General features: G+C 45.5%; 2 protein-coding genes and 2 long non-coding RNA genes across 7 annotated transcripts; 3 read left to right on the top strand and 1 right to left on the bottom strand.

Annotated features, from left to right (window-relative positions):
• Positions 1 to 848: 848 nt before the first annotated feature.
• LOC148382751 (uncharacterized) lies at positions 849 to 2,812 on the top strand. Its single transcript, XR_015854243.1, has 3 exons — positions 849 to 904; positions 2,110 to 2,149; positions 2,726 to 2,812. It is a non-coding gene; the product is annotated as an uncharacterized LOC148382751 (long non-coding RNA).
• A 4,398-nt stretch (positions 2,813 to 7,210) lies between these two features.
• LOC148382750 (uncharacterized) lies at positions 7,211 to 12,208 on the top strand. The gene is made up of 3 exons (XR_015854035.1): positions 7,211 to 7,275; positions 9,352 to 11,469; positions 11,931 to 12,208. It is a non-coding gene; the product is annotated as an uncharacterized LOC148382750 (long non-coding RNA).
• Positions 8,278 to 13,280, bottom strand: LOC148382749 (alpha-1,6-mannosylglycoprotein 6-beta-N-acetylglucosaminyltransferase B-like). 3 transcript variants are annotated; one of them, XM_088360061.1, is made up of 17 exons: positions 13,161 to 13,280; positions 12,851 to 12,907; positions 11,923 to 12,168; positions 11,754 to 11,866; positions 11,620 to 11,687; positions 11,377 to 11,550; positions 11,144 to 11,308; positions 10,886 to 11,055; positions 10,684 to 10,815; positions 10,483 to 10,616; positions 9,783 to 9,907; positions 9,554 to 9,709; positions 9,324 to 9,470; positions 9,148 to 9,264; positions 9,020 to 9,094; positions 8,793 to 8,953; positions 8,278 to 8,709 (listed from the first exon to the last, which is right to left on the bottom strand). In XM_088360061.1, exons 2-17 carry the CDS (start codon positions 12,874 to 12,876, stop codon positions 8,520 to 8,522), a joined length of 2,199 nt encoding a protein of 732 aa, XP_088216187.1. In that variant the 5' UTR covers positions 12,877 to 12,907; positions 13,161 to 13,280; the 3' UTR covers positions 8,278 to 8,519. The 3 variants fall into 3 exon arrangements, with proteins under 3 accessions (XP_088216187.1, XP_088216186.1, XP_088216185.1); XM_088360060.1 differs by having other exon boundaries at positions 12,851 to 13,191; XM_088360059.1 differs by having other exon boundaries at positions 8,793 to 9,094; positions 12,851 to 13,194.
• An 889-nt stretch (positions 13,281 to 14,169) lies between these two features.
• On the top strand, positions 14,170 to 18,726 carry tbc1d24 (TBC1 domain family, member 24). 2 transcript variants are annotated; one of them, XM_088360706.1, is made up of 7 exons: positions 14,170 to 14,307; positions 15,039 to 16,118; positions 16,389 to 16,547; positions 16,604 to 16,667; positions 16,736 to 16,831; positions 17,568 to 17,814; positions 17,887 to 18,726. In XM_088360706.1, exons 2-7 carry the CDS (start codon positions 15,136 to 15,138, stop codon positions 18,039 to 18,041), a joined length of 1,704 nt encoding a protein of 567 aa, XP_088216832.1. In that variant the 5' UTR covers positions 14,170 to 14,307; positions 15,039 to 15,135; the 3' UTR covers positions 18,042 to 18,726. The 2 variants fall into 2 exon arrangements, with proteins under 2 accessions (XP_088216832.1, XP_088216833.1); XM_088360707.1 differs by lacking the exon at positions 14,170 to 14,307 and adding an exon at positions 14,318 to 14,455.
• The last annotated feature ends 1,791 nt before the right edge of the window (positions 18,727 to 20,517 follow it).

Genomic DNA, 20,517 nt, shown 5'->3' with positions numbered 1-20,517 from the left:
TTGAGGATTTGGAAAAGTATCCAAAGACGCCTCCACATTCTTCTTCCAGCACTCGCCGAACTTGCTTTCATAAGCTGCCAGCGCAGCTTTGTTGGCTTTTAAACGGAGCCTCATTACCACTCGGCTTTAAAGTTCGACCGCCTTTTCCAGCATACGCTCAATTGTGTGTGCGTGTCTAACCACACATATAACTCCCCCCCCCCCTCCTTTTTTAAACCGCAAAAAATGTGGCAAGAAATCTTTGTAAGGGCTGCATCATAAATATTCAGCGCTGAAGGTCTGATCTGGATCTCTCTTTTTGGGCCGCACGTCTTCGCTGTGAGTGAAAGCAGCTGTCGTGTGAGGAGACAAAACCTACGTGATGATGCCTGAACCTCTGGAGGTAATTCATAATCACACTATTGACGCACTCCAATTTTCAAATTCCGCATTGTGAAGAACGAAGCCTTCTCCGAAGCTTCCTCAGGGAGCCGAGGAGCACTTTCCCTCCGGGGGGGGAAGAGGGGGCGGGGTTACGGACAAGCGGGGCCTTGTGTCAACCCGACTCGGGCTTCTTACTTCAACAACAGCCCCCGCACCTGTCAAAATATGGCCGACGTATCCACGTATCAAAGCAAATAAGCACGCTTGGATGACAGGTGCCACTCGCCGTAGAACACCTCGCTGGTACGTATAAATTTTTGCTCTCCATGGCAGAGCTACTGAGCAATAAATGTTTTGGACTGGCCATTTTTTTTTTAATAACACATTCCAAAGAGGCTATGTCACATCTTGGCACCTTGGTAATAAAATCTGCGGAAACCTAACTTCCTGCTTCTGCTTCCTGTGCAGCAAAGCTTCAAGCCCGGCGCCAGTGACCTCCGCGGTGGGCGGCACCGGTACTGCATGACGCCGCCGACCAAAAGTATATATTCTTTATCCTCTGCACAGAAGTGACAGACTGCAAAAAACATTGAGACCTTTTGTACATCTGGGGAAGTTGAACTCCACGACTTTGACTATTTAATATCCATCGTAATGTTCGGATGACGTTGTTTGAAACCATTTCTTTACAAGAATCTTTTTTAAAAGACACCCAACGGACACTTCTGGAGTTCCACCTGTTGGACATCAAATAATAGCATTTTATCGTTATAATTATATTTCGATTGTTGTGCAACGTGAGAAATATCGGAGTCATTTCGTCGCAAATGACATAGTGAGCATTGTTTTTTGGGTTTCGTTTGGAATGTTGTGCTAGGACCCCAAGTGCAATGTGGCTCGGAGTCGCCGCCCTTGTTTTGTTTTATTCCACGGAGAGGTCACAAGGCTAAAAGGGCCCTTTTGTCTGATTAATGGTGTTTGCTTCACTTGCATACTTGCTGCCCGGCGTTGATGAATCCCAGCGTCCTCGTAAAGTGAAAGCGCGCACAAGTTGTTTCTAAATGGCAATTGCTAACAGCTCGGTGGTCTCTGTAAACAGATGGGGGGGACCGAAAAAAAAAATAAAAAGACAGAGGCTGTTAAGATGTCATGTCGAGGTCGCCCGACGTGAAGCTTCATTTATGCTTCACCGGAGATCAAGTTTATTTATTAATTTTTATTTATCTATCGTGCAAGCCTCAAATAATTGACAGTTATGAAATTGTGCAGGGGTGGGTCACTTGAAATGTTTATTTGCTGGAGGTTACAGCTGTGTACACTTCAAATGTGCTCCGAGGTGAGATGTTGAGTCAGCATGTGATGTCTTCCTGTCAGCCCCCAAAGTGGTCCACGGCTGTTTTTTTGCCACATGCGTGCAAAGCCTCGGACATCCCCCGTCAGCCGCTTTCTCACGTCCATCTCCTCGCCAGAAGATTCCTCTGGCTCGCTCTTTTTTTTTGCTTGTTTATCTTGACACCTCTCCTCATGCGTGTCCACCTTGCAGCTTTTCTCCCACGCAGTCCCGAACGCCCCCCCTGCTTTATAGGGTCATGCACGCTGTAAAAAATACTGATGTTTAAAAATGACATCGCATATTTGTGTATTTGTGATTTTATTTCAGCTAATCATCGGTGGATTGTTTTAACTATCAATATCGGTGCTGAAACATGACGCTGATTGTAATTGCAATTTGCTTACATTTTACAGATTGGGTGTTCTCACGAAAAGTTGGAAATCATATTCAAAGGTAAGCAAGGATTGCATATTTATCGTATAGGCAGCCATTTATATAGCTTATTGTTTTCTCTCAACGGGAGCTCTGCCAGTTTTCTTTTCATTACCCGACCTGCAGGTTGAAGCGCCACTATCACAATAAGCTTTATTTTTATCGACGGGTCCAGACGGAAGCGGCATTCCTGAGAATTAGGCTCGATTTCACTTCTTGGCCTCTGGTGTTTTTAGGGACCCCCGCCCGCCCTCGCCATGATGTGCACCACCTTTGAGTTTATTGATCAAATGTATTTTTTTTCAATATTACCTTTCTGACCTCAGAACTGAAAATATCGGTGTCATGTTCTCTCGTGAAAAAATCCAGCAGTGGTGGTGCATGTTCATTTTGGATTTGCATGCAATATTTGAAAAATATTTTCACCCAAAGGTCCCCAAACAGGTGCAGGCATTCCTTTCGACTCTCGTTCCCTCTTCTATTGTTTAATTTCACTTGGGAAAAATGTCTAAATGTTCCCGCTTTGATGCATATGAGCATTCCTGGCATCTTTTGGATGTCAATGTGGCTTTGTGGTAATTCAAGCCTTCTTGAAAGGGGGAAAAGAAGTTATGGACAGAAGGTGGCGGGGACACCTGCAGCTCTGGAACGGCAGTGATTACAGATGACAACACTCAACAGCAGGTTAGAAATGTGCACACACACATTGTCCAAATTGTGCGATTGCCAGCAGCACACCAAATGATGATTGCCAAATGCTTTTCAACAAATATGCATTGGCCAGGGTGTGAATTTGTGGAGGTGTTCCGGGGGGGGCGGTCCAGGTCAAGCGGGCCACATGGCTGTGCTGGGAAGAATTTGTTTTAAATTCATCCCTACCTCCACTCCCACCTCTTGTCAAATTGTTTCCAGCCCACGGCGGCCATCGCAACGTTGTTCTCGCTTCTTTCCGTCCTCATTCCTGCTCTTTGAGTCTTGGCTTACACAAATGGGGGAGGGGGCGGAGTCTGGTTCCGCCTGTGCGTGCACACGGCCTCGCTCGTCAAAGGTCGCCCCTCCAAAAAAGCCAGCGCCCGCCATAATTCCGAAACGATGTCTCGTGATTTCACGCATGCTTGGCTGAGGTAATCGATCTCTTTGAAGTAGCGGCCCGTCTCGTTTGGAAACCAAATCAATGGATCATTTCGCAGAGTTGTTTAACATCAGGTTGGATTGATTGCGGAAAATGAATTTGAATTGAATTCTAAATTTACGAGGGTCATTTTCGATAGATCGAAGATTTATAGCCCACAGCTTTAGACGAGAGTTCTAATGTGACTCTGGAGAGGAAGTCTCCTTAGAGTTGTGGTCGCAGGTCATGGTTCTGGATCCCAGCTGCGAGCGCTTTGATGCTTGGTTAAGTTCTTACGTGGAAAAAAAAAAACTTGAAGGCCAAAGGTGCAAGATTGCATATGTGTGAGGGAAATGGGAGAGTGCGAGTTCAAAATTGCCACCAGGAAAATCTGGAGATGCCGTGCAAGGCGAGGAAGGTGGAGGTCAATGAGAAGCAAATGTCGTCCCACGGACACCGGACCTAGAACGTATCACGCACAGTAATCATCTTCCAAATGGAGAAGATCGGATTAATGGCATCCCCATTCATCTCTATGGGAAAGTTCATTTGAGTTACGAACTTTTGGTGAAGATGCGGATGGAGCCAAAGAGTGCATCCATGCACGGTGGATTGAAAGCACATGTGCTCGCCGGAGGTGAGGACACCGCCGCAACACATGCGAGGAACAAATGGCGTCACTCGGCCCCCACCGAGGACCACACGCCGCATGTTGTTTGCCCGTGCTGCCTTTCATCTCTTCTCACAACTTTTCTCATTTTATTTTGAAAATAATAATCGAAAAAAGATGCTTTTATCTTCAGTCTCCTGACAGAAGATACCTGTATGGAAGGAGATGGAAGAACCCCTAGTGGTGGTGGTGAGACAGCCGTGCTATGGGAAAAGTTTTTTTTTGGGTGAAACCAAATGAAGGAGAAGAAAAGCTGGACACAAAAGCCTTTGAAAAAGGCAGACAGCTCCCTTGACGCACGCCGCAAAAGAGATGCGGCTGCTCATGCCAAGAAGGGGGAAAGGAGCCAGCGAAGGAACTGCGGAGACACTTTTTGAATGTCATAAAAAGCTTTGTTGCAAAGGGATTCTCAAAACTACCTTGGTGGTGCTCAAGTACCCTCCAGCATGTGTAAGTTTAATGGTGGTCTGGTATGATCCAAACTTTGATGTGGTCCACAGGAGACTCCATTGTTTGGCTCCTGATGAATTAATTGAATTTATTAGCTTTGTTTGATGGAACTCAACACCTGAACTTGTTTGGGAATCTTAATATATATTGAAATGTAATATTTAATTTAAAGGAGATGTTGATATTGAAAATTTTGGTCTTTGTGCCATTTGGCTGGTGCTATATTTTCATCCATTGTGTGTGACCCCGCCCCCCCCATCGTACTAAATCCACACCGGACGCTGTCTCATCCTCACACAAACAAACACACCCACTTTGTCTTCCTTCTGTGTCCCGCTCCTCCATGAAATCAATTCCAGGTCCCTTTTCTCCCACCAAAGAGCAAGACACATTTCCGTGCCAGCCTCGCAATTCCGTTCATCTACCCAAAACCACCCACCCCCCCCCAAACCCCGGCCTATTTGCCTCGCTCCCACAATTCATCAGTGCTCCATCTGAATCTTCTCAAATCCAAGTCAAATTGTTTGCTGCATGAATCGAATAGCAATATAAAGTGACTGGGAAGAAAAAAAAAGTTGAAAGGAAAAAAGGCCCCTCGCTCTCTTGCTTTTAGCCTTGACCTGCGAATTACAACCAGACCTCGACCCAAACATCGGAGCCTCATCGGTGATGTCATCGTGAGCCGCTCAAATTTGAAAAGCACGTGTTAGCAAAGAGGCGGCGCGACATTCGGAGGTTTCCATCGGCGCCGATTAACTCCGGAGAGCTTCTATCGAGAGAGACGGCGATACGGCGAGTCGTTAAAGCGGGATGTTATAAAAGTCGAGATGACACGTTCCAGATTCTTAGCGGATGAAGAGGAATTTTCCAGATTTGACCAAGTCGTAGAAAAGCTCGGGAATCGTCAGTGTAAATTAGAATCAGAGAAGGAATGAGCCTTGATGCTTTCCATATGATGGATGGGATGGCTGCTGGAAAAAAAAAAAGACTTCACAGATTCTGAATTTTGGAATATTTTTCTTCTATTTAACCAATTTCTGGTTCTTTGGTTTAACACATTGAAGCATTTTTTGTCTGGTGGGGTCATGTCAAAGTAGTGCTTTGGCGCACTCGACGTAATAAAACAGATGTTTGCTCATTGTGACTTGATGACAGACGATCATCAAGAAGTTGGAAGCTCATTCAATCTTCTCATTTGATTCCAAATCCCCAAATTGGCTTCAAGTGAGGCAAGATGGTCATAGCGGAGCTTGTATCGTTGCCCCAGGTGATGCCCGCCACTTTTCCCCCTTAATCCGCACTGACAGGGTTGTCATCATCTGGCCGAGCGGGAATGATGGAGGACTCCTGGGAATGGGGACGAGGAGAGGGAGGGGGGAGGAGGAACTCTCCACTTCTCGCTCCACCCAGCAGCGCTTAGGGGTCTCGCGGCTTCAGCAAGGCCCCCTTTGTGTCGCTTATCACCAAGTGCTGAGTGATGCCGCCTCAAAGATGGAAGAGCTTTAGCTTGGAATGTTCCCAGGTGAGAATGGAAGAAAAGAAGGCGGCATTTGTAGCGATCTCGCAGGTGCAAGAAAAGAAAACGTGGGCTGGGAAAAAAAAAGAATAAATCAAGATGGCCGCCGTGATGTTTTGCCGTGGCAACCGCCTCCTTATCGTGGTAGATCTCCCCTTCCGCCCTCGACGCACCTGCGGTAGCTCCCTCATCTGTCTGCAGAGATAGCAGCATCACAAACATTCCTGGACCTGTGCACCTGGGCTGCAGGCTGTCATCGCCGTGGTAACCGGCCTCCAGCTGCCTGCGTCGCTATCATCTCCCTCATCTTCTCCGATAATAATTGGCCCAGCGAGAGCAAAAGATCGAAGTCAATCTTACCCTAAAAAAAAAAAAAAAAATCTCCACCTTGGACTAACTTTTCCTTCAGGTTGTCATCCAACTCCAAAGTGACATCACGCGTTAATAAAATCCACATGAAGAAAAAAAACATGACCACCCAGATTAAAACATCAGGTCTTGTTATTCCAATTTAATACCACAAAAAAGGCCTCATTCCTGATTTTTTAAAAGGTCAGGATCAGGCGTGAGGGAGGGGGAACAAGACTTTTAAAGGACCCCCTGCACGGGCGGCTTTTATGACATCACAGGAAGCGGCGGCGGCGCTTTAATGCCAACCACCCTGCTCGCCATCTTGTGACTCTTGAGTGAAAGCAGAAATGCCGTTTGCTAGCTTTTAACGCGCTAGCCGTGTGTGGCGTAAGCACCGTGCCGCATATGTGCAGGCGTGCCTGCAGCGAGAAGACATCAAAAGGTGGGGGCCGCTGCCCCCCCGCGGCACCCCGCCGCACAGCCCATTGCCACTCCATCCTCACTAAAAATCCCACCCCAAAAGGAGCCATTTATGGGACAATAAGAATGGATTTATGAGGCTCCAGAAAATGAAGGCACTTTGGAGGTGTGGGATGAAAGATGACAAAAAGATTTCGTGGGAGGCAAGTTGGACTTTTCCCTCATGATGGCCTCCATCTTGAGAAAGCAGTAAGGAGATTTTATTGGCTTCCATCGAGGAGCTTTTTAGTTGTTCGTTACAATCTTGGCACGTCAATAAGAGCTTTTTTAACGAGAGCAGATGCACGGGATTAAAATACTCTCTTCCCTCGCTATCTCCTTTTCGGAAATAACACACTGATTGGGTTTTTGTCCGAATCAGCATTTTTTTTTTCTTGCATGTTCTGGTTCAGTCATTTTTTTTGCATTGCCATGAGTCCATATAGACAAAAATTGGGATTTTATTCTTAATAAGAGTCAAGCAATTATGCCGGAATTAACTAATGCAATTATTTTTTTTCCAGACCGAGAAATTTCCTGTAATCCTGTCGAAGAGCCTTCATTTTTCTTGGCTGCAAAGTGTGACTTAGGTAAAGCAAAATCCATTCCATCAAAACTTCCCCGTCCCGTATGTAAAATTTCCAATAGCCAACCTGGAGCGTGAACATTCCTCGCTGTCTGTCAGCACGTGACCTCACTTGGTGTTTCTTTTTCAGCTGGCTCCATCAATCATCTCTTATTTTCACACCGTCTCATGGTTATTTCAACATGGACGAGGTGGCACGAAACTGGCACTTGGATAACATGGCCCGGGTCGTTCCGAGATTTCTAATATAAAGTTTCACAAGTTAAAAAAAAAATGGATTTCCTCCTTTGGTTGCACAATTAAACAGAATTTATAAAGTGACCACAAGTAATCAGCACCATTGTTTACACTTTAGAGCCCAATGATGACATCATCGTTTTGCTCCATCCTTCTGCGACAATATATTCCGGAGCGCATCAGAAAAAGATTCTCCCCCTTTGGCCAATAAATGTCAATTCCGGGAAAAGTCTCCCGTCAGTTCCAGTTTGAAAGAACGAAATTTGTTGACGCCACTTTGGCCAACACAGCTGCAACGTATCGGGCCAGAATTAATCACACGGGTTTATTATGACCTGGATCTTGGACCTTATCATAAGGCATCTTCACATTTGTGCTCCAGAGCCACATTTCAATTTTAAGATCTACCAACGGCCTTGACTGACAGAATATGTGTCGGAAAGACAAACAGTGTAGTGGGGGCGGGGCTTGCAAGTTAAACAAAGCCAGGACAGTTGGGAAGTGGCGTTTCATATGACAATATAATCACGCTCATATGGCAGTGACCACCCAAAGGCATCCAGAGGTTATCCGTGATTCACTTCCATAATGAGCCTCATCACTTAGGCTGTCAAACTATCTCCTAAGAGGCCCCGGCCCATCATTTACAGCCCACCAGGAATCAAAGAACCATGCAAATGTGACCCGTATGATTCATTTGTAATTGTGCGTGATCCAGAACCCCCAAAAAAATGGAGTTCAGCTTTTACTCTAATTAAGAGATGGCGAATCCTCTTCTGGTGTATTTTATTTTTAACAAATAAGCAATAAATTCATGATTCATATTTTACATTAAATTAATGAATTTAGGCAGACTATTTTGGTTTGCACACTATGGCCACCAGGGGCAGTATAACACAGAAATAAAGGCAAAAAAAAGAGGAGTTTCACAACTAAGCAAATATTCTGCAGTGATAGCAAAAAAAAAATTTAAATATGTGTAAAGGATTTGAAACATTGCCATGTAGTGGATTATGGACTGAGTGCAACCTGTCCAGGTTGGTAAGTTCTGCACGGACACAAGCGGCGGTGAGAAGAGTCCGAACCGGCACAGCTGAACAACAGCGGCTCTTGCTGCAAGCGACAGTGCCGACCCCACGGGGTGTAAGCGGGCAAGATGTGATTGACGTCCCGGGCCAGGCTGGAACAATCGATCGCAAGCCTGCAAAATTACATTAAGATCGAATCGAATCGAATCGAATCGAATTGAATCCATCGGTCAAGAAAATTATAACAAATTTTAACCTTTCAAAGACTTCGGGGCTGTTGAGGCGGTGAAACTGAGAAGGTTCGCACACCAGCGAGGCACGGGCGCACACGCTGACGCATGACTGCCCGAGGGGACCCATGTGCACCCTTAGCGTGCTTTCCGGCGGCCACGTGACGATTGATGGAGTGCAGAAATTCTGGAAAATCACATTGGGGCTGATTAATGATATGTCAACATGTCCGCTTGATGAATAAGACGTAACCTGCTGTGTGATATAATGATGAACCCGTTCCAGCATTCCCTCACAGGAGAACTCTCGAGGAGCGAGAGGCTTCACCTGCAAATTCAATGTAATTTAATTTCATGTAATGGAAAAGTATTTTGCCCTACCTCTGTACGTAGAATTTCTCGGACCGCTTCCCGTACTCTCGTCTCATTGGTCACATCCACAGTCCACACGTGAGGTCTACCAATGAATTCTTCAGCGTACGGGTGCTGGGAGGAGATCTGCGATTCAAAGTTATTTTTATTCAAATGAATTGATTGTATTTTATTCCAACGCATACCTTTCTACTTGTGGGTTTGCCTTTGTAGAAATCGTTAGTGTCCGAGGAGTGAGGCGGGTCGAGTCGCGGCTGCAGGAAGACGCAGCCCAGAGCGATGGCCTCGATGGGCGCCGGACCCTCGTAGGGGAAACCGAGACCTACAAAAACCTGTCGGGGGAGGGGGTGAGTATGTTCTCCACTAACTATTGACTTCAATCTGCAAGCAATGTGAAAAATGGCTGCGGTCTGACCTTGGCTCTGCGGAGAAGTTTCAAGAACTGCTTTTGCGAGAGCAGGCCGTGATTTCTTACATAGCTTGGTAAAGCGGAGACATGTCCAGAAGGTTGGTAAACTGTCGCGTGAGTCTCCAATTCTTCACTGATTACCTTTACATACTCTGAAAGCCCCTGAAATATTCACCAAAAAACCCAGACAGCATGATTTTCCATGCAAAATTGAAAAAATTGCTGTTTACATTACCTGCCACATGTACTCTTGTTTGCCGTAGATGACGGCAATCTTCTCTTTCCTGCTGAGGTCCAACTCCGGGCCACTCTCCGTGTCCTCGCTTGCAAAGCCCAGGAAGGAGTTATCAGGTGTATGAGCTACAAACAAAAAGGGAAGAAATCTGATTTGTGCAGATGGACCTAATGGAAAGTCCAGTGCGTGATCAAACATATTGATTTGAATTGAGGAAACAGAACAGATTCAAACCCTGGAATTTTTACACAGCGAAATAGATGGTGAATTGATATTTTGAATTGCTTTGTCGCCCTCTTGTGGTCAATGTCTGAAGCACACGCTTAAACCATTCTAAAATATAATGTAATATAATATATTCCCTATGTGTATTTTTGCCCCGCAGGCTGTGAGACAGAGAAAGTTCTCCCCCACCCTTTTTTTTTTTAATTTATTCTATAAACCATCTGTCCAAAGTCCTATCCATCACTTTCTTCTCCTTCGGCAGGACAAATAAACACGTTCGAGGCCGAGGGATGAAAACCGACTCATCTCGGCACATCCAGCTTGTCTCCATCTGCCAGCAGGCCAGGAAAGGTGACAGGGCGAGGTGTTCCATTGAAAGTTCTGTCTGGACCACCAGTGGATTTCACCCTCACAATTATTTCTCACCATGAGAATACTTGAACATCTCTGAGGGAATCATAAAATACACACTTACGGAACATCGTCATGTACTGCAGAGGTTGAAGGCCCCAGCTACCCCAGAGTGTTTGAAAGCCATGGGCACGTGCGTAACTGGCCAAGTTGAAGGCTGGTTCGGTGCCAAACGAGTCCAGAATCCTGAAGCGGCATCTGTAGTATAATTTTAGAAGCATACGTTCAGAATAATTTCTCTCCTACAAACTATGGACAAACTTACTGGTAATGCTGGAAAGCCAGTCCCATGGCTCCTTGTAGGTGAGCAAGACCGTGATAGTCGGTATAGATGAGGTCAAAGGTCAGGGGCCCCTTGATGGGACAGCTGCCTCTACCCGGAGCCGCACTGATCAGTCTGGACCATCCCCAAACATGGTCAGTTCTTCAAATGTTCTAATTGTATTTGCCAGATTTTAGTTGCCCACCTGTGGAGGTGATGCTGCGAGGTGGTGAGGATCACATCGTGACCCAAGATAGTCAAACAGGCGCTAAGGTCTGCCCACTGGACCAGTTCTCCAAGAGGACCCCCCGTGTCCACCGTGGCTTGGAAACGTTGGCCTGCAGGTCCAGCGAGAGCGCCGGGGTAAAGCAGAACCTACAGGTCAATAGAAACATGAAAAGTTGAAACCTGTTGTGGCTCCGCCCCCCCCTGTCTCTACCAGTGACAACAAGCAAGTTCAAACCCTCATGAGGGATGCATGTGTCTTGTTCTGCTGCATCATCTTGAGGGCAGCCTGTCTCCAGCATTCCGACATCATTTCCACTCTGGAGCGCATGAATCCAAGTGCCGGCCCGCTGCTGTTACTGATGACTTCATAGAGTGAACTCATAGTCGTCCTTATCATTGCCTGCGTGAAAAGCAGCAGAATGGTGGAGAGATGTCAAGCAAGTGGAGTCCTCACTGAAATTCTGATACCTTCTTTGTGTCTTTCTGGGCTCTCTGATGCCAAGGAGGTGAAGAGTGGTTCCGTCCAGGTTGAGGCGGGCAGAAGTTTTCTATATGACTGAGGTAAGTCAGTATGGAGCAGGTGGTACCATCCACGCCGTAAAAGGCGTAGCAGGGGTCTGACTGCCATTTGGCTTGCAGGAACTTAAATATATGAGAATTCCATCAAAATGATAAATGCACATTTTTTTGGAGAAAAAAACAATTTGTCACCTCGACTTTCTCAGCACATAGTGGATAGGCAGGATCTACAGGCACCGCACATTCCTCTTTGGGCCCTTCTAGGAAGATAAAGATTTTTTTTTAATCCATTATAATTTTAAAAAAGTGTTATGCGTGGTTCTCACGTGTCACAACTGCGTGAGACAAGCGATGATGATTGAATTGGTCCAGTTTCTGGGAAACCCTCTTAAGCTCTGTCTCCACCAAACGGGCCAAGCCTTGCTGATCCTGTCGAAAGCTAATAATAATAATAATAAATGATTGTTTTTATTATTATTTTATTATTATTATTACCTCTGTAGAAGCATCTGGAGAGCCTCTGAGGTCATGGTAGCATCTCGCTCTCTGCTCAGCCGCTGCACCTGAGTACCAAGAGCTTCCAAGCGAAGAGCCAGCCTACGAAAACGAGGACCTTGCTGACCCTGGTCGTCAGCAGGAGACCTCCCAGCAGGGTCATGTGCGGACATTTCAAGAGGCACCCAGAATGTCTGCAGTAGCAAAGTGAAGGCAGACACGCCAAGGCAGAACACCAGGCAACCACTGGAGAATGCAATAGACAAGGTGATGGATGGATGGATGGATGGATGGATGGATGGATGGATGGATGGATGGATGGATGGATGGATGGATGGATGGATGGATGGATGGATGGATGGATGGATGGATGGATGGATGGATGGATGGATGGATGGATGGATGGATGGATGGATGGATGGATGGATGGATGGATGGATGGATGGATGGATGGATGGATGGATGGATGGATGGATGGATGGATGGATGGATGGATGGATGGATGGATGGATGGATGGATGGATGGATGGATGGATGGATGGATGGATGGATGGATGGATGGATGGATAATAGTCTTACAAAATATAGTACTGTATAAAAAGAAAGTAATGTTTGGGCATCATTCATTCAAGCTGCAATATACTTTATGTCCACAAGAGAGCAGTGTTTTACCAAAATACAGCAATTAATTAATTCTCTTTGTTTTAAAAATGCCCAGAGTTCACCCAAAGTACACTTTTAAGTGACTAAAGGGTAAATAAAATAATTATGATTATTTTATTTTTATTAAAGAATTATATTAGATTAAATTACATGTGTCAACTAAACTGTCTACAATGTAATGTGCAAATAAAGTCATTCAGTTATTTGAGCTAAATCTGTTGCATTTGGAAACTGTGAGGATTAATCTGATGATGCTCAGTCTTACCTGCGTGGCCGCAGTGCAACACGCATGACCTCCTTTTTATGCAGCTGTCGGGCCTCACTGCCAAACACAGGATGAATCGAACTGTACAACATCGTGTTAGATCAAATCAAATTTTCAATTTATATATTTATGTTGTGCAAATGCATGGCTGGCCAATAATCTGGCCTCGTGTGTTTGGCAGAAATTTCAATAGGCACATAAAAAAAAAAAAAAAAGTCAGTAAATTGTGAATAGCATGATCTAGATGTCAACACTTGTTATAATAGACCAGCCACATGCACACACGCCAAACCTCCTAAGATCGGCTTACCCTCTGCCAGGCTCCCATCAAGCCTATTCGCAAAACATACAGACTTAAAAAAAAAAAAACAAGCAAAATAAATGAAGTCTGGAAAGTCTTTTTTTGTCTGCCGACGCTCTCTTTACATCCTTCTCTGGCAGCGCCCTTTCTCTGTCTCGCGACCCATGGGTGGGCATCCTGTGGTTGCCGTGGTAACCTGACTCCCCTTTTTAAGGGAAACAATACCCACTGTAGCACTGGGGCTTTTCACGGACACAATGGAACCCACGCTATAGGGGGACGGAGTTTTCTTTCAGGACTGTGAAACACAAGTCTGGGCTGTGAAATGATAAGATGCTCCAAAAGTATGTTTGCTGTTTATTTATCTGTCCAAATGATCATTTCCAGCACAAATAGAAAGTGGTCAAATACACAGAAGGTCATAAGCAGTAGTAAGTATCCTGAACTCTGATTGGCTGAAAGCACCAACTGCTGGAAATCCAAAAATCTACTCAGATGTCAATGCTTTTCGGTCATCCATAGTTGTTGTTTTGTATTTGTTCACTCCTAGTTGAGTGAGAGCGGAAAGATTTGACAAGCATAAACCTACATAAGCTAGGCCATGAAGGCTTACTGGCTTTGGACCCATCTGTCTCGCTCGCCGTCACGCATGCACAATCCTGATATTTCCCCACAAATATCTAAAAATCATAAATTTAGCGTTTGACAAGGATTATGTTTCCATCCACTGACTTGCAGTACAGTATTATAAAATGAATGACGTCATGGAGCGACACAAGTTGTTGCAAGTTGCACGGAGGTTCTCCACAATTGAATCATCAGTAATAAGTGTCATGTGTTGGCTGGTTAGTCTTGGTGGTAACTTTGACCTGAGCACAAAGGAAGCTTTTGTGACCTTATTAGGATGCTTCCTGTCCAACTGTCATCCACTTAGACAGCCTGGAGGTAAACAAGTAGCTTAGATAAGAAATATTGCATCTGGTCTTGAAAGGTGTGTGGAAGAGCTAGTGTGGAGTAAATATATCTAAAAATAAATAGTCCATTTGAGCGCTTGAGCTTCTCGTGCAACTGCAGCAAAGTAGCTTTTAGGAGCAATTGCGCATGCGCGAGGCGACTTCATGAATTCCGCTTGACGTCTCAAGACATCTGCATCCAGGTAGGAGTAATGTCGGCATTTTTCTGCACCGAAACACGATCTAACTCTTAATGACGCATATCTGCTGCTTCCTGACACCGAGGCTTAGATGCACTCGAGTCGGTTTCTTCATTGTGAAAAGTCAAGCGCCCTGCAAATTCGTGTGGCTGTAGGTGACATTTCTGCTAGCCGATGCTAAACTGTTAGCTGATACATTTATACGAAGTTATTTTGTGTGTCGGCGGATATTTGCACGGTTTGTGTGTTTGTGTGTATGCATAGGGCGTAAATTGCTATGCGTTTCAAATTTTGGTAGTTTGCATCAGTTTGACAGGAGCAGCTTGCTGCTAGCTCATGCTAACAAGGCTAACTTGACTAGAATGAATGACACAGTTTCGTTTTTATTGCACCTTACCTAATTATATGAGGATCGCGTTTGGATTTTATTGCCTAAAATGTTTTAATTGCATTTTTGCAGCTTCATGTTGGTGCAACCAGGTGTTTGCAAAATTATTTGCAGGAGACTGCAAGATTTATTTATGCTGCTTGTCAATGTTTTTAACATCTGGTGTAGTTTTTTGTGGCCTTATGTTTATTTCTGGGGCAAAATATAAAAACGAATACAAATTTAGCTGCATTCCAGTTACAGCACAGATTCACTTGATCTAATTTTCCCAGATATTTTTGGAGCAACCCGATTGGATTAGGCTGTCTCTCAAATTCTCTTCCCCCCCCCAACATTTTCTTTGCAGCGACAGTCATGGGGCTCTCACTAGAATAAGCCGGTGATCAGCTGTGTGGAGGCGGCGTTTAGTCATAGCCTCCGTGAACCCCACTCGGTTTCCCAACATGGCCGAAGAGGACTATGGCACCTTTGTGGACTTCACCCAAATGGGGGATCTGGAGAAAAGCAGCGGGCCCACCAAGTTGGACTGCAAGGACCTGAGAGAGTTTAAGCAGATGGCTCGCCAGGGTTACTGGGCGAAGAATCACAAACTTCGGGCGCAGGTGTACCAGCAGCTGATTAAAAGCATCCCCTGTCGTACGGTGACGCCGGACGCGGAAGTCTATCGAGACCTCATGGGAAGCGCGGCCGCCAAGAAGCCGTCCACCAATATCCCCCTGCCGGACTTTGTGGACGAGAACCCCGTGCCGCGTTACTGCCTGAAAGCAGACGCCGTCGGCTCCGCCCACCGCATCATCAACTGCCTGGCCGGTCAGTTTCCCGACATTTCCCACTGCCCCTCCCTGCCGGCCATCACTTCTTTGCTTCTGCACTTTAGCGCCGACGAGGCTCAGTGTTTCGAGCACGTGAGCCGCATACTGGCTTGCAACGAGCCAGGTAAGCGGCTCCTGGACCAGACCTTTCTGGCCTACGAGTCGGGCTGCATGACTTTCGGGGACCTGGCGAATAAGTACTGCGCGCCGGCGCATAAACTGATCGTCGCCACGGCCCGGGATGTTATGGAGGTTTACTCGGACTGGCAGCGATGGGTGCTGGGCGACTTGCCCTTCAGCCACATAGTTCGGATCCTAGACGTCTACCTGGTGGAGGGCTACAAGATTCTCTACCGCGTGGCCATAGCGGTACTCAAGTTCTACCGGAAACACAAGGCGGGAGCTGCAGCGGGGACGGCAGACCAGCAGGATTCCGCCAAAGTCAGGGCGGACATTCAGGCTTTTGTCCAAGGAATCGCTTCGGTGGTTACGCCCGATAAGCTGCTGGAGAAGGCCTTCTCCATCCGGCTGCTGAGCCGCAAGGAGATCACCTTGCTGCAGCTCACCAATGAGAAGTCCCTGCAGCAAAAAGGCATCACTGTCAAGCAGAAGAGGTAAAACGAAGAGGTCAAGTGTGCTTGCTTCAAGCTGTTTATTTGTTTTGCATTCTGTCCTTGTTTCCTCCTTAATTGTTCTTGTTCTATACATTTTCCATCTCACCGACACTTCTGGTTCAGATTGAGGTGGGTTCTCACCTGTCGTCTCCCATCTCCACGCATTCATTTCCTTTCTTAATATGTTGCTAACTTATAAAGCGCTCACGAGGACTGCAAGTAGATGACCAAGCGTCGCCTCCTTTGTTTTGCTTCCCTCGGCATCGCCAGGAGGAACGTGCAGCTGGCGCTTAACCCGGACACCTTCTCCTCGGAGATCGTCAGCGCTAAGGAGATGCGTGACATCTGGTCGTGGATCCCCGAGCGCTTCGCCTTGTGCCAACCGCAGCTCCTTTTCACCACCTCCACCCACGGCTGCAGCCTTAACAGGTAGGCTGAGTTTTTTGTACATTTAACCAGAGGTTAAGCTTCACTTCTTCTCGCAGATTTTACGAGCATTGCGAAGGCTACGAACCCACGCTGCTCCTTATCCGGACCACAGATGGCGATGTAAGGCAGTTTCCAAACAAATGTTCAACATGATGAAGTGAATCATGCTGTCACGTCTTTGGGCTCAGGTGTGCGGAGCCTACCTGTCTACAGACTGGGAAGAACGCAAGAGGGGAGGCAACAAGCTGAGCTTCTTTGGCACAGGGGAGTGCTTCGTCTTTAGGGTGAGTTGAATTTCCTACTTTTCACAAACACTTTGCAAATCTAGTTTTTGCTGGTCTGTGTAAAGGAAGTTTAGACAGAAATTACAAAAAGAAAAAGTATTTTACACCCACAAATCTTCATTTTGTTTGCGTGGTATGTCTAAATTGTAGTTCGTTCTTTTTTCTTTTTTATCTTTTTTTTTTTTTAAGGTCTGAGGCTATTAGTGTGCAGGCTGTGCAGATTCGCATTATGGCCAGCAGAGGGTGCTGTGTATTCGTTTTTGACGCTCTTGAATTAGGCGTCATTGGCGTCAATTTGCTCAAAAAAAACATCTCAATTTCAGGAGCCGATCTTTTAGTCATGTTGGACAAAAAAAAAAACATTTTGTTGCAATTCGGGAGTTTATTGCTTTAAAAATAGAAAGGCTATTATGTCTCATATTTAGCCTTTGTGTGAATTATTTACTCACCACGGTTTGGGCTGTCGGCGCTGTGCACACCATCTTGCGCACACATGTTCAAGCGTGGGCAGATCTGGAACAGCTGTAACCTGATCTGCTTTTTCTTCATCCTGGCATCACATGACACCAGCATGAGTCAACGTGTGACGCTTGTATGCTCCTCTAGCTGATGCTGCACTGTTGTATTTAATTTGTGAATTAGCTTTGATTATTCTTCCTTTTAGCTCAGGATGAGTTTTCTTCAACACACCTCCTCACTGACAATTCCTAACTGAATCCAAATTGTTTGTCGCCAGCTCAAGCCAGAGATGGAGCGCTACGAGTGGGTGGTGATCCGTCACCCGGAGTTAGCCTCCGCCGTTAAGAATCAAGTTCACGACGACACGGAGCCCTCCGAGAGCCAAAACTCTGACGGCGATAGTTTGCAGCAGCCAGAGAAGGCACTCGGCGAGCTTTCGCCTTTCCTGTCCGCCCGCCACTTCAACCTCAACTCAAGGAACACGTCCATGTTCATGGCTGGGAACTTTGACTCCATCATTGTTGGTGAGTGGCAGACGGCACGGTCCAAAACTAAAAATAGGTTTTGCCAGATTCAGATATATGTTCTCCGATCAGGTGGCGGCGAAGGCAACGCTCTCTACATCGACTCGGAACTCAACCACGGGCGTACCGGCCGCTGCACGACGTTCGACAACCCGCCGCTGTGCGCCGAGAGCTTCCAGGTGGCCCTGCTGGAAGCGTGGGGCTTCCAGGACACCATGGCAACATAATGCCACGCCCACTTTTCCGTAACAGTAAACGTTTCTTCTACTCTGCTCGCAAATAAAAGCCACAACGGAGACTGGGGGGATAAAAGCGTACGTCCAGAGATTTTCCAAATTCAACTTCAGCCGTCCTTCATCATATCAATCCATGATTGTATTTGTTAAAGTCCAAAATGTGAGATTTTTTTTTTTTTCGTGCTACATTTCTATGCATCATGAGCGGAAGCAATTAAATTAGATGTCCGTTTGGTGTCGTGATGTTTCCAAGATTGTGGCAGTTCCCGAAAGAAAATGGCCGTGTTAGTCGTGTTTTCTCTCAAATAATGTGCAACCGTGACGTATTTTGTAAATGTGGGATAAACCAGATTCAAATGTCATAGTAATGTGGATTAGTTTGAGCAATGTGCTTGTGATGAGACTTGCCGTTTTGCACTGTTTATTATGCCAAAGCTGCCGAGAGACTGACAGCTAAGCAAGCCATTCTTTTTTTATTTTTATTTAATGAATGTCTATTTGTTTTGAAAGCAATGCTAACTATCCTCCGCTTACCGTTTGGATTTTCCGTCCTTGTGAATCGAGGCCTGTTGGTGAAATCGTCTCACTTCTGCAACCTTTTTGATTTTTGATATGTGTGGATAAAATGTCTATTAAAATGTCACAGGTGAATTCCATGTCATGATACAGCACTTAATCGAGTGTCTTGAGGTCTTCTTTCTTTCCTTCGCTCCCTGAAGTATGCCAGATGCCTTTTAAGGTCAGCTGACCTGGAATTTAAACCTTTAATCCGTATCTGCTTGTGTGCCTCGCTCGTAACTCATTCTCTGAGTTAGTACTGCAATTTTATTTCAGTGAGATAGTCTTTGTTTTATTCACAACAATTTTAATGAAATTAATGATGCTTTTAAATTGTTAATATAGTACTGTAAGTCCATGGAAATAGATGTGTGCATGTGCAGGGAAAGAATTTACTCACCTCTATTTTTGTTGTTTATATAGGGAAGTTACTGACTAAACTGCATAACTGGAAATTATGTACACAGTTTGCAGTTTGTCGGTAATTCCTTTTTTTTATTCATTTAAATAGAATTTGTATGTGTAACGTGTTGGGTTTGACATTAACACAAAGTAGGAAGTCAACATTTAATACAATTATTTGAGCCACTAACATGCACAGGTTAAAAAATGATTTCAGCAATACTTTTGCACACCACTAGAGGGAGTCTGTGAGCTACAGTATTGAAATTAACTGATTAAAAGAATTTATATAAAAAATATTAAAGTATTAACATCTGCCTCACAGTTCCGAGGTTGATATATCGATTTTGGACTTCGGCCTTCCTGTGGGGTGTTTTTTGACAAATCAATATGACCACAATTGAAACATTACCCATTGTTATAGTACACACAATGATTTGAAACTCGTTATTAAGAGCCGATTCATTTGCAGTGGGTGTGGCTGCGTGATGCATCCTGTGAGATGTAACATCCGGGATGGTAAAGCGTCGTCGTAATTCCCACTTTACGATAAGTGCCGTTGACTCTGGCTTGCCAAGGCTCCACTCTTCATTGAGGATTCTGCTAATCACGCATGCGCTTCTATATTTAGCTGCTGCTTTGGGTGTTGGTCTGGTGCATCTCATGAAGAACATGCTTTCCAGTATCCCCTGCAATAAGATGCTTATGGCTTAACCCTAGATGGGCTACTTCTCTCCACTAGCCCCCCCTTTAAAAATAAAGACTATAAGAAGCAGTTATGTGTCATGTGAGAGGGGGGGGGTTGCTTTTAGAGTACTACTGTGACCTCATCATGCCCTTGTGAGAATTTGTCACATTTCCCCTTTACAGAGGCTCTGACAAGGACAATCATGCTACAAATGTTGGCTTCTCTGTCCATCCAATTTTGTTTTATCCTGCAGCCACTTGAAAAAGAAGGCCTGTGCTGCTGGTGAAATTGTGACGTGTGATGGGGCTTTGCCGTGACACAAGGCGGAGGGGAGGGGGGTCTCTAGTGCTGACTGGGCTGCAGAGGAGGAAGGATGGAGGAAGAGGAGGCAATTTCTGACGCACGCACTAGCTCCCCATCCCCTCTCTGAGCCGCCTGGAGGAGAGGGGATTTCTCAGCAGCCACCCCCACGTCAACATGCTGCCTCAAATTCTCTCACTCCTGTGCCCCACGTTGCAGCATGTCACAGCCAACTGTAAAGCACCCGTCGCTGCACTGTAGAGTAAAATGCAGGAATATGTGTGAACGCATTTCAATCAGCTAAGTCAATTCATTGTGCTGCTCCCTCTACTGTGCACGCCTTTGCCACCAGGGGGCAGTTTAATGCAGTCATACAGATAAAAACGAAGACGTCACTACTAATATCCGTGGCTCAAAAAGCTACAAAAATAGAAAGAGTCATAAAATTCATAAGCATATATCCTTCATCTTTTGTGAAAACAACTGTCAAAGATGTTAAATGATTGGATTCTGCTGATG

This window comes from Syngnathus floridae, chromosome 18, assembly GCF_059516105.1.
Source record: "Syngnathus floridae isolate MCC-2025c chromosome 18, RoL_Sflo_1.0, whole genome shotgun sequence".
NCBI classification, from domain to species: domain Eukaryota; kingdom Metazoa; phylum Chordata; class Actinopteri; order Syngnathiformes; family Syngnathidae; genus Syngnathus; species Syngnathus floridae.
Note: the sequence above shows the minus strand (reverse complement) of the source record. Positions and strands in the feature narration are given on the sequence as shown.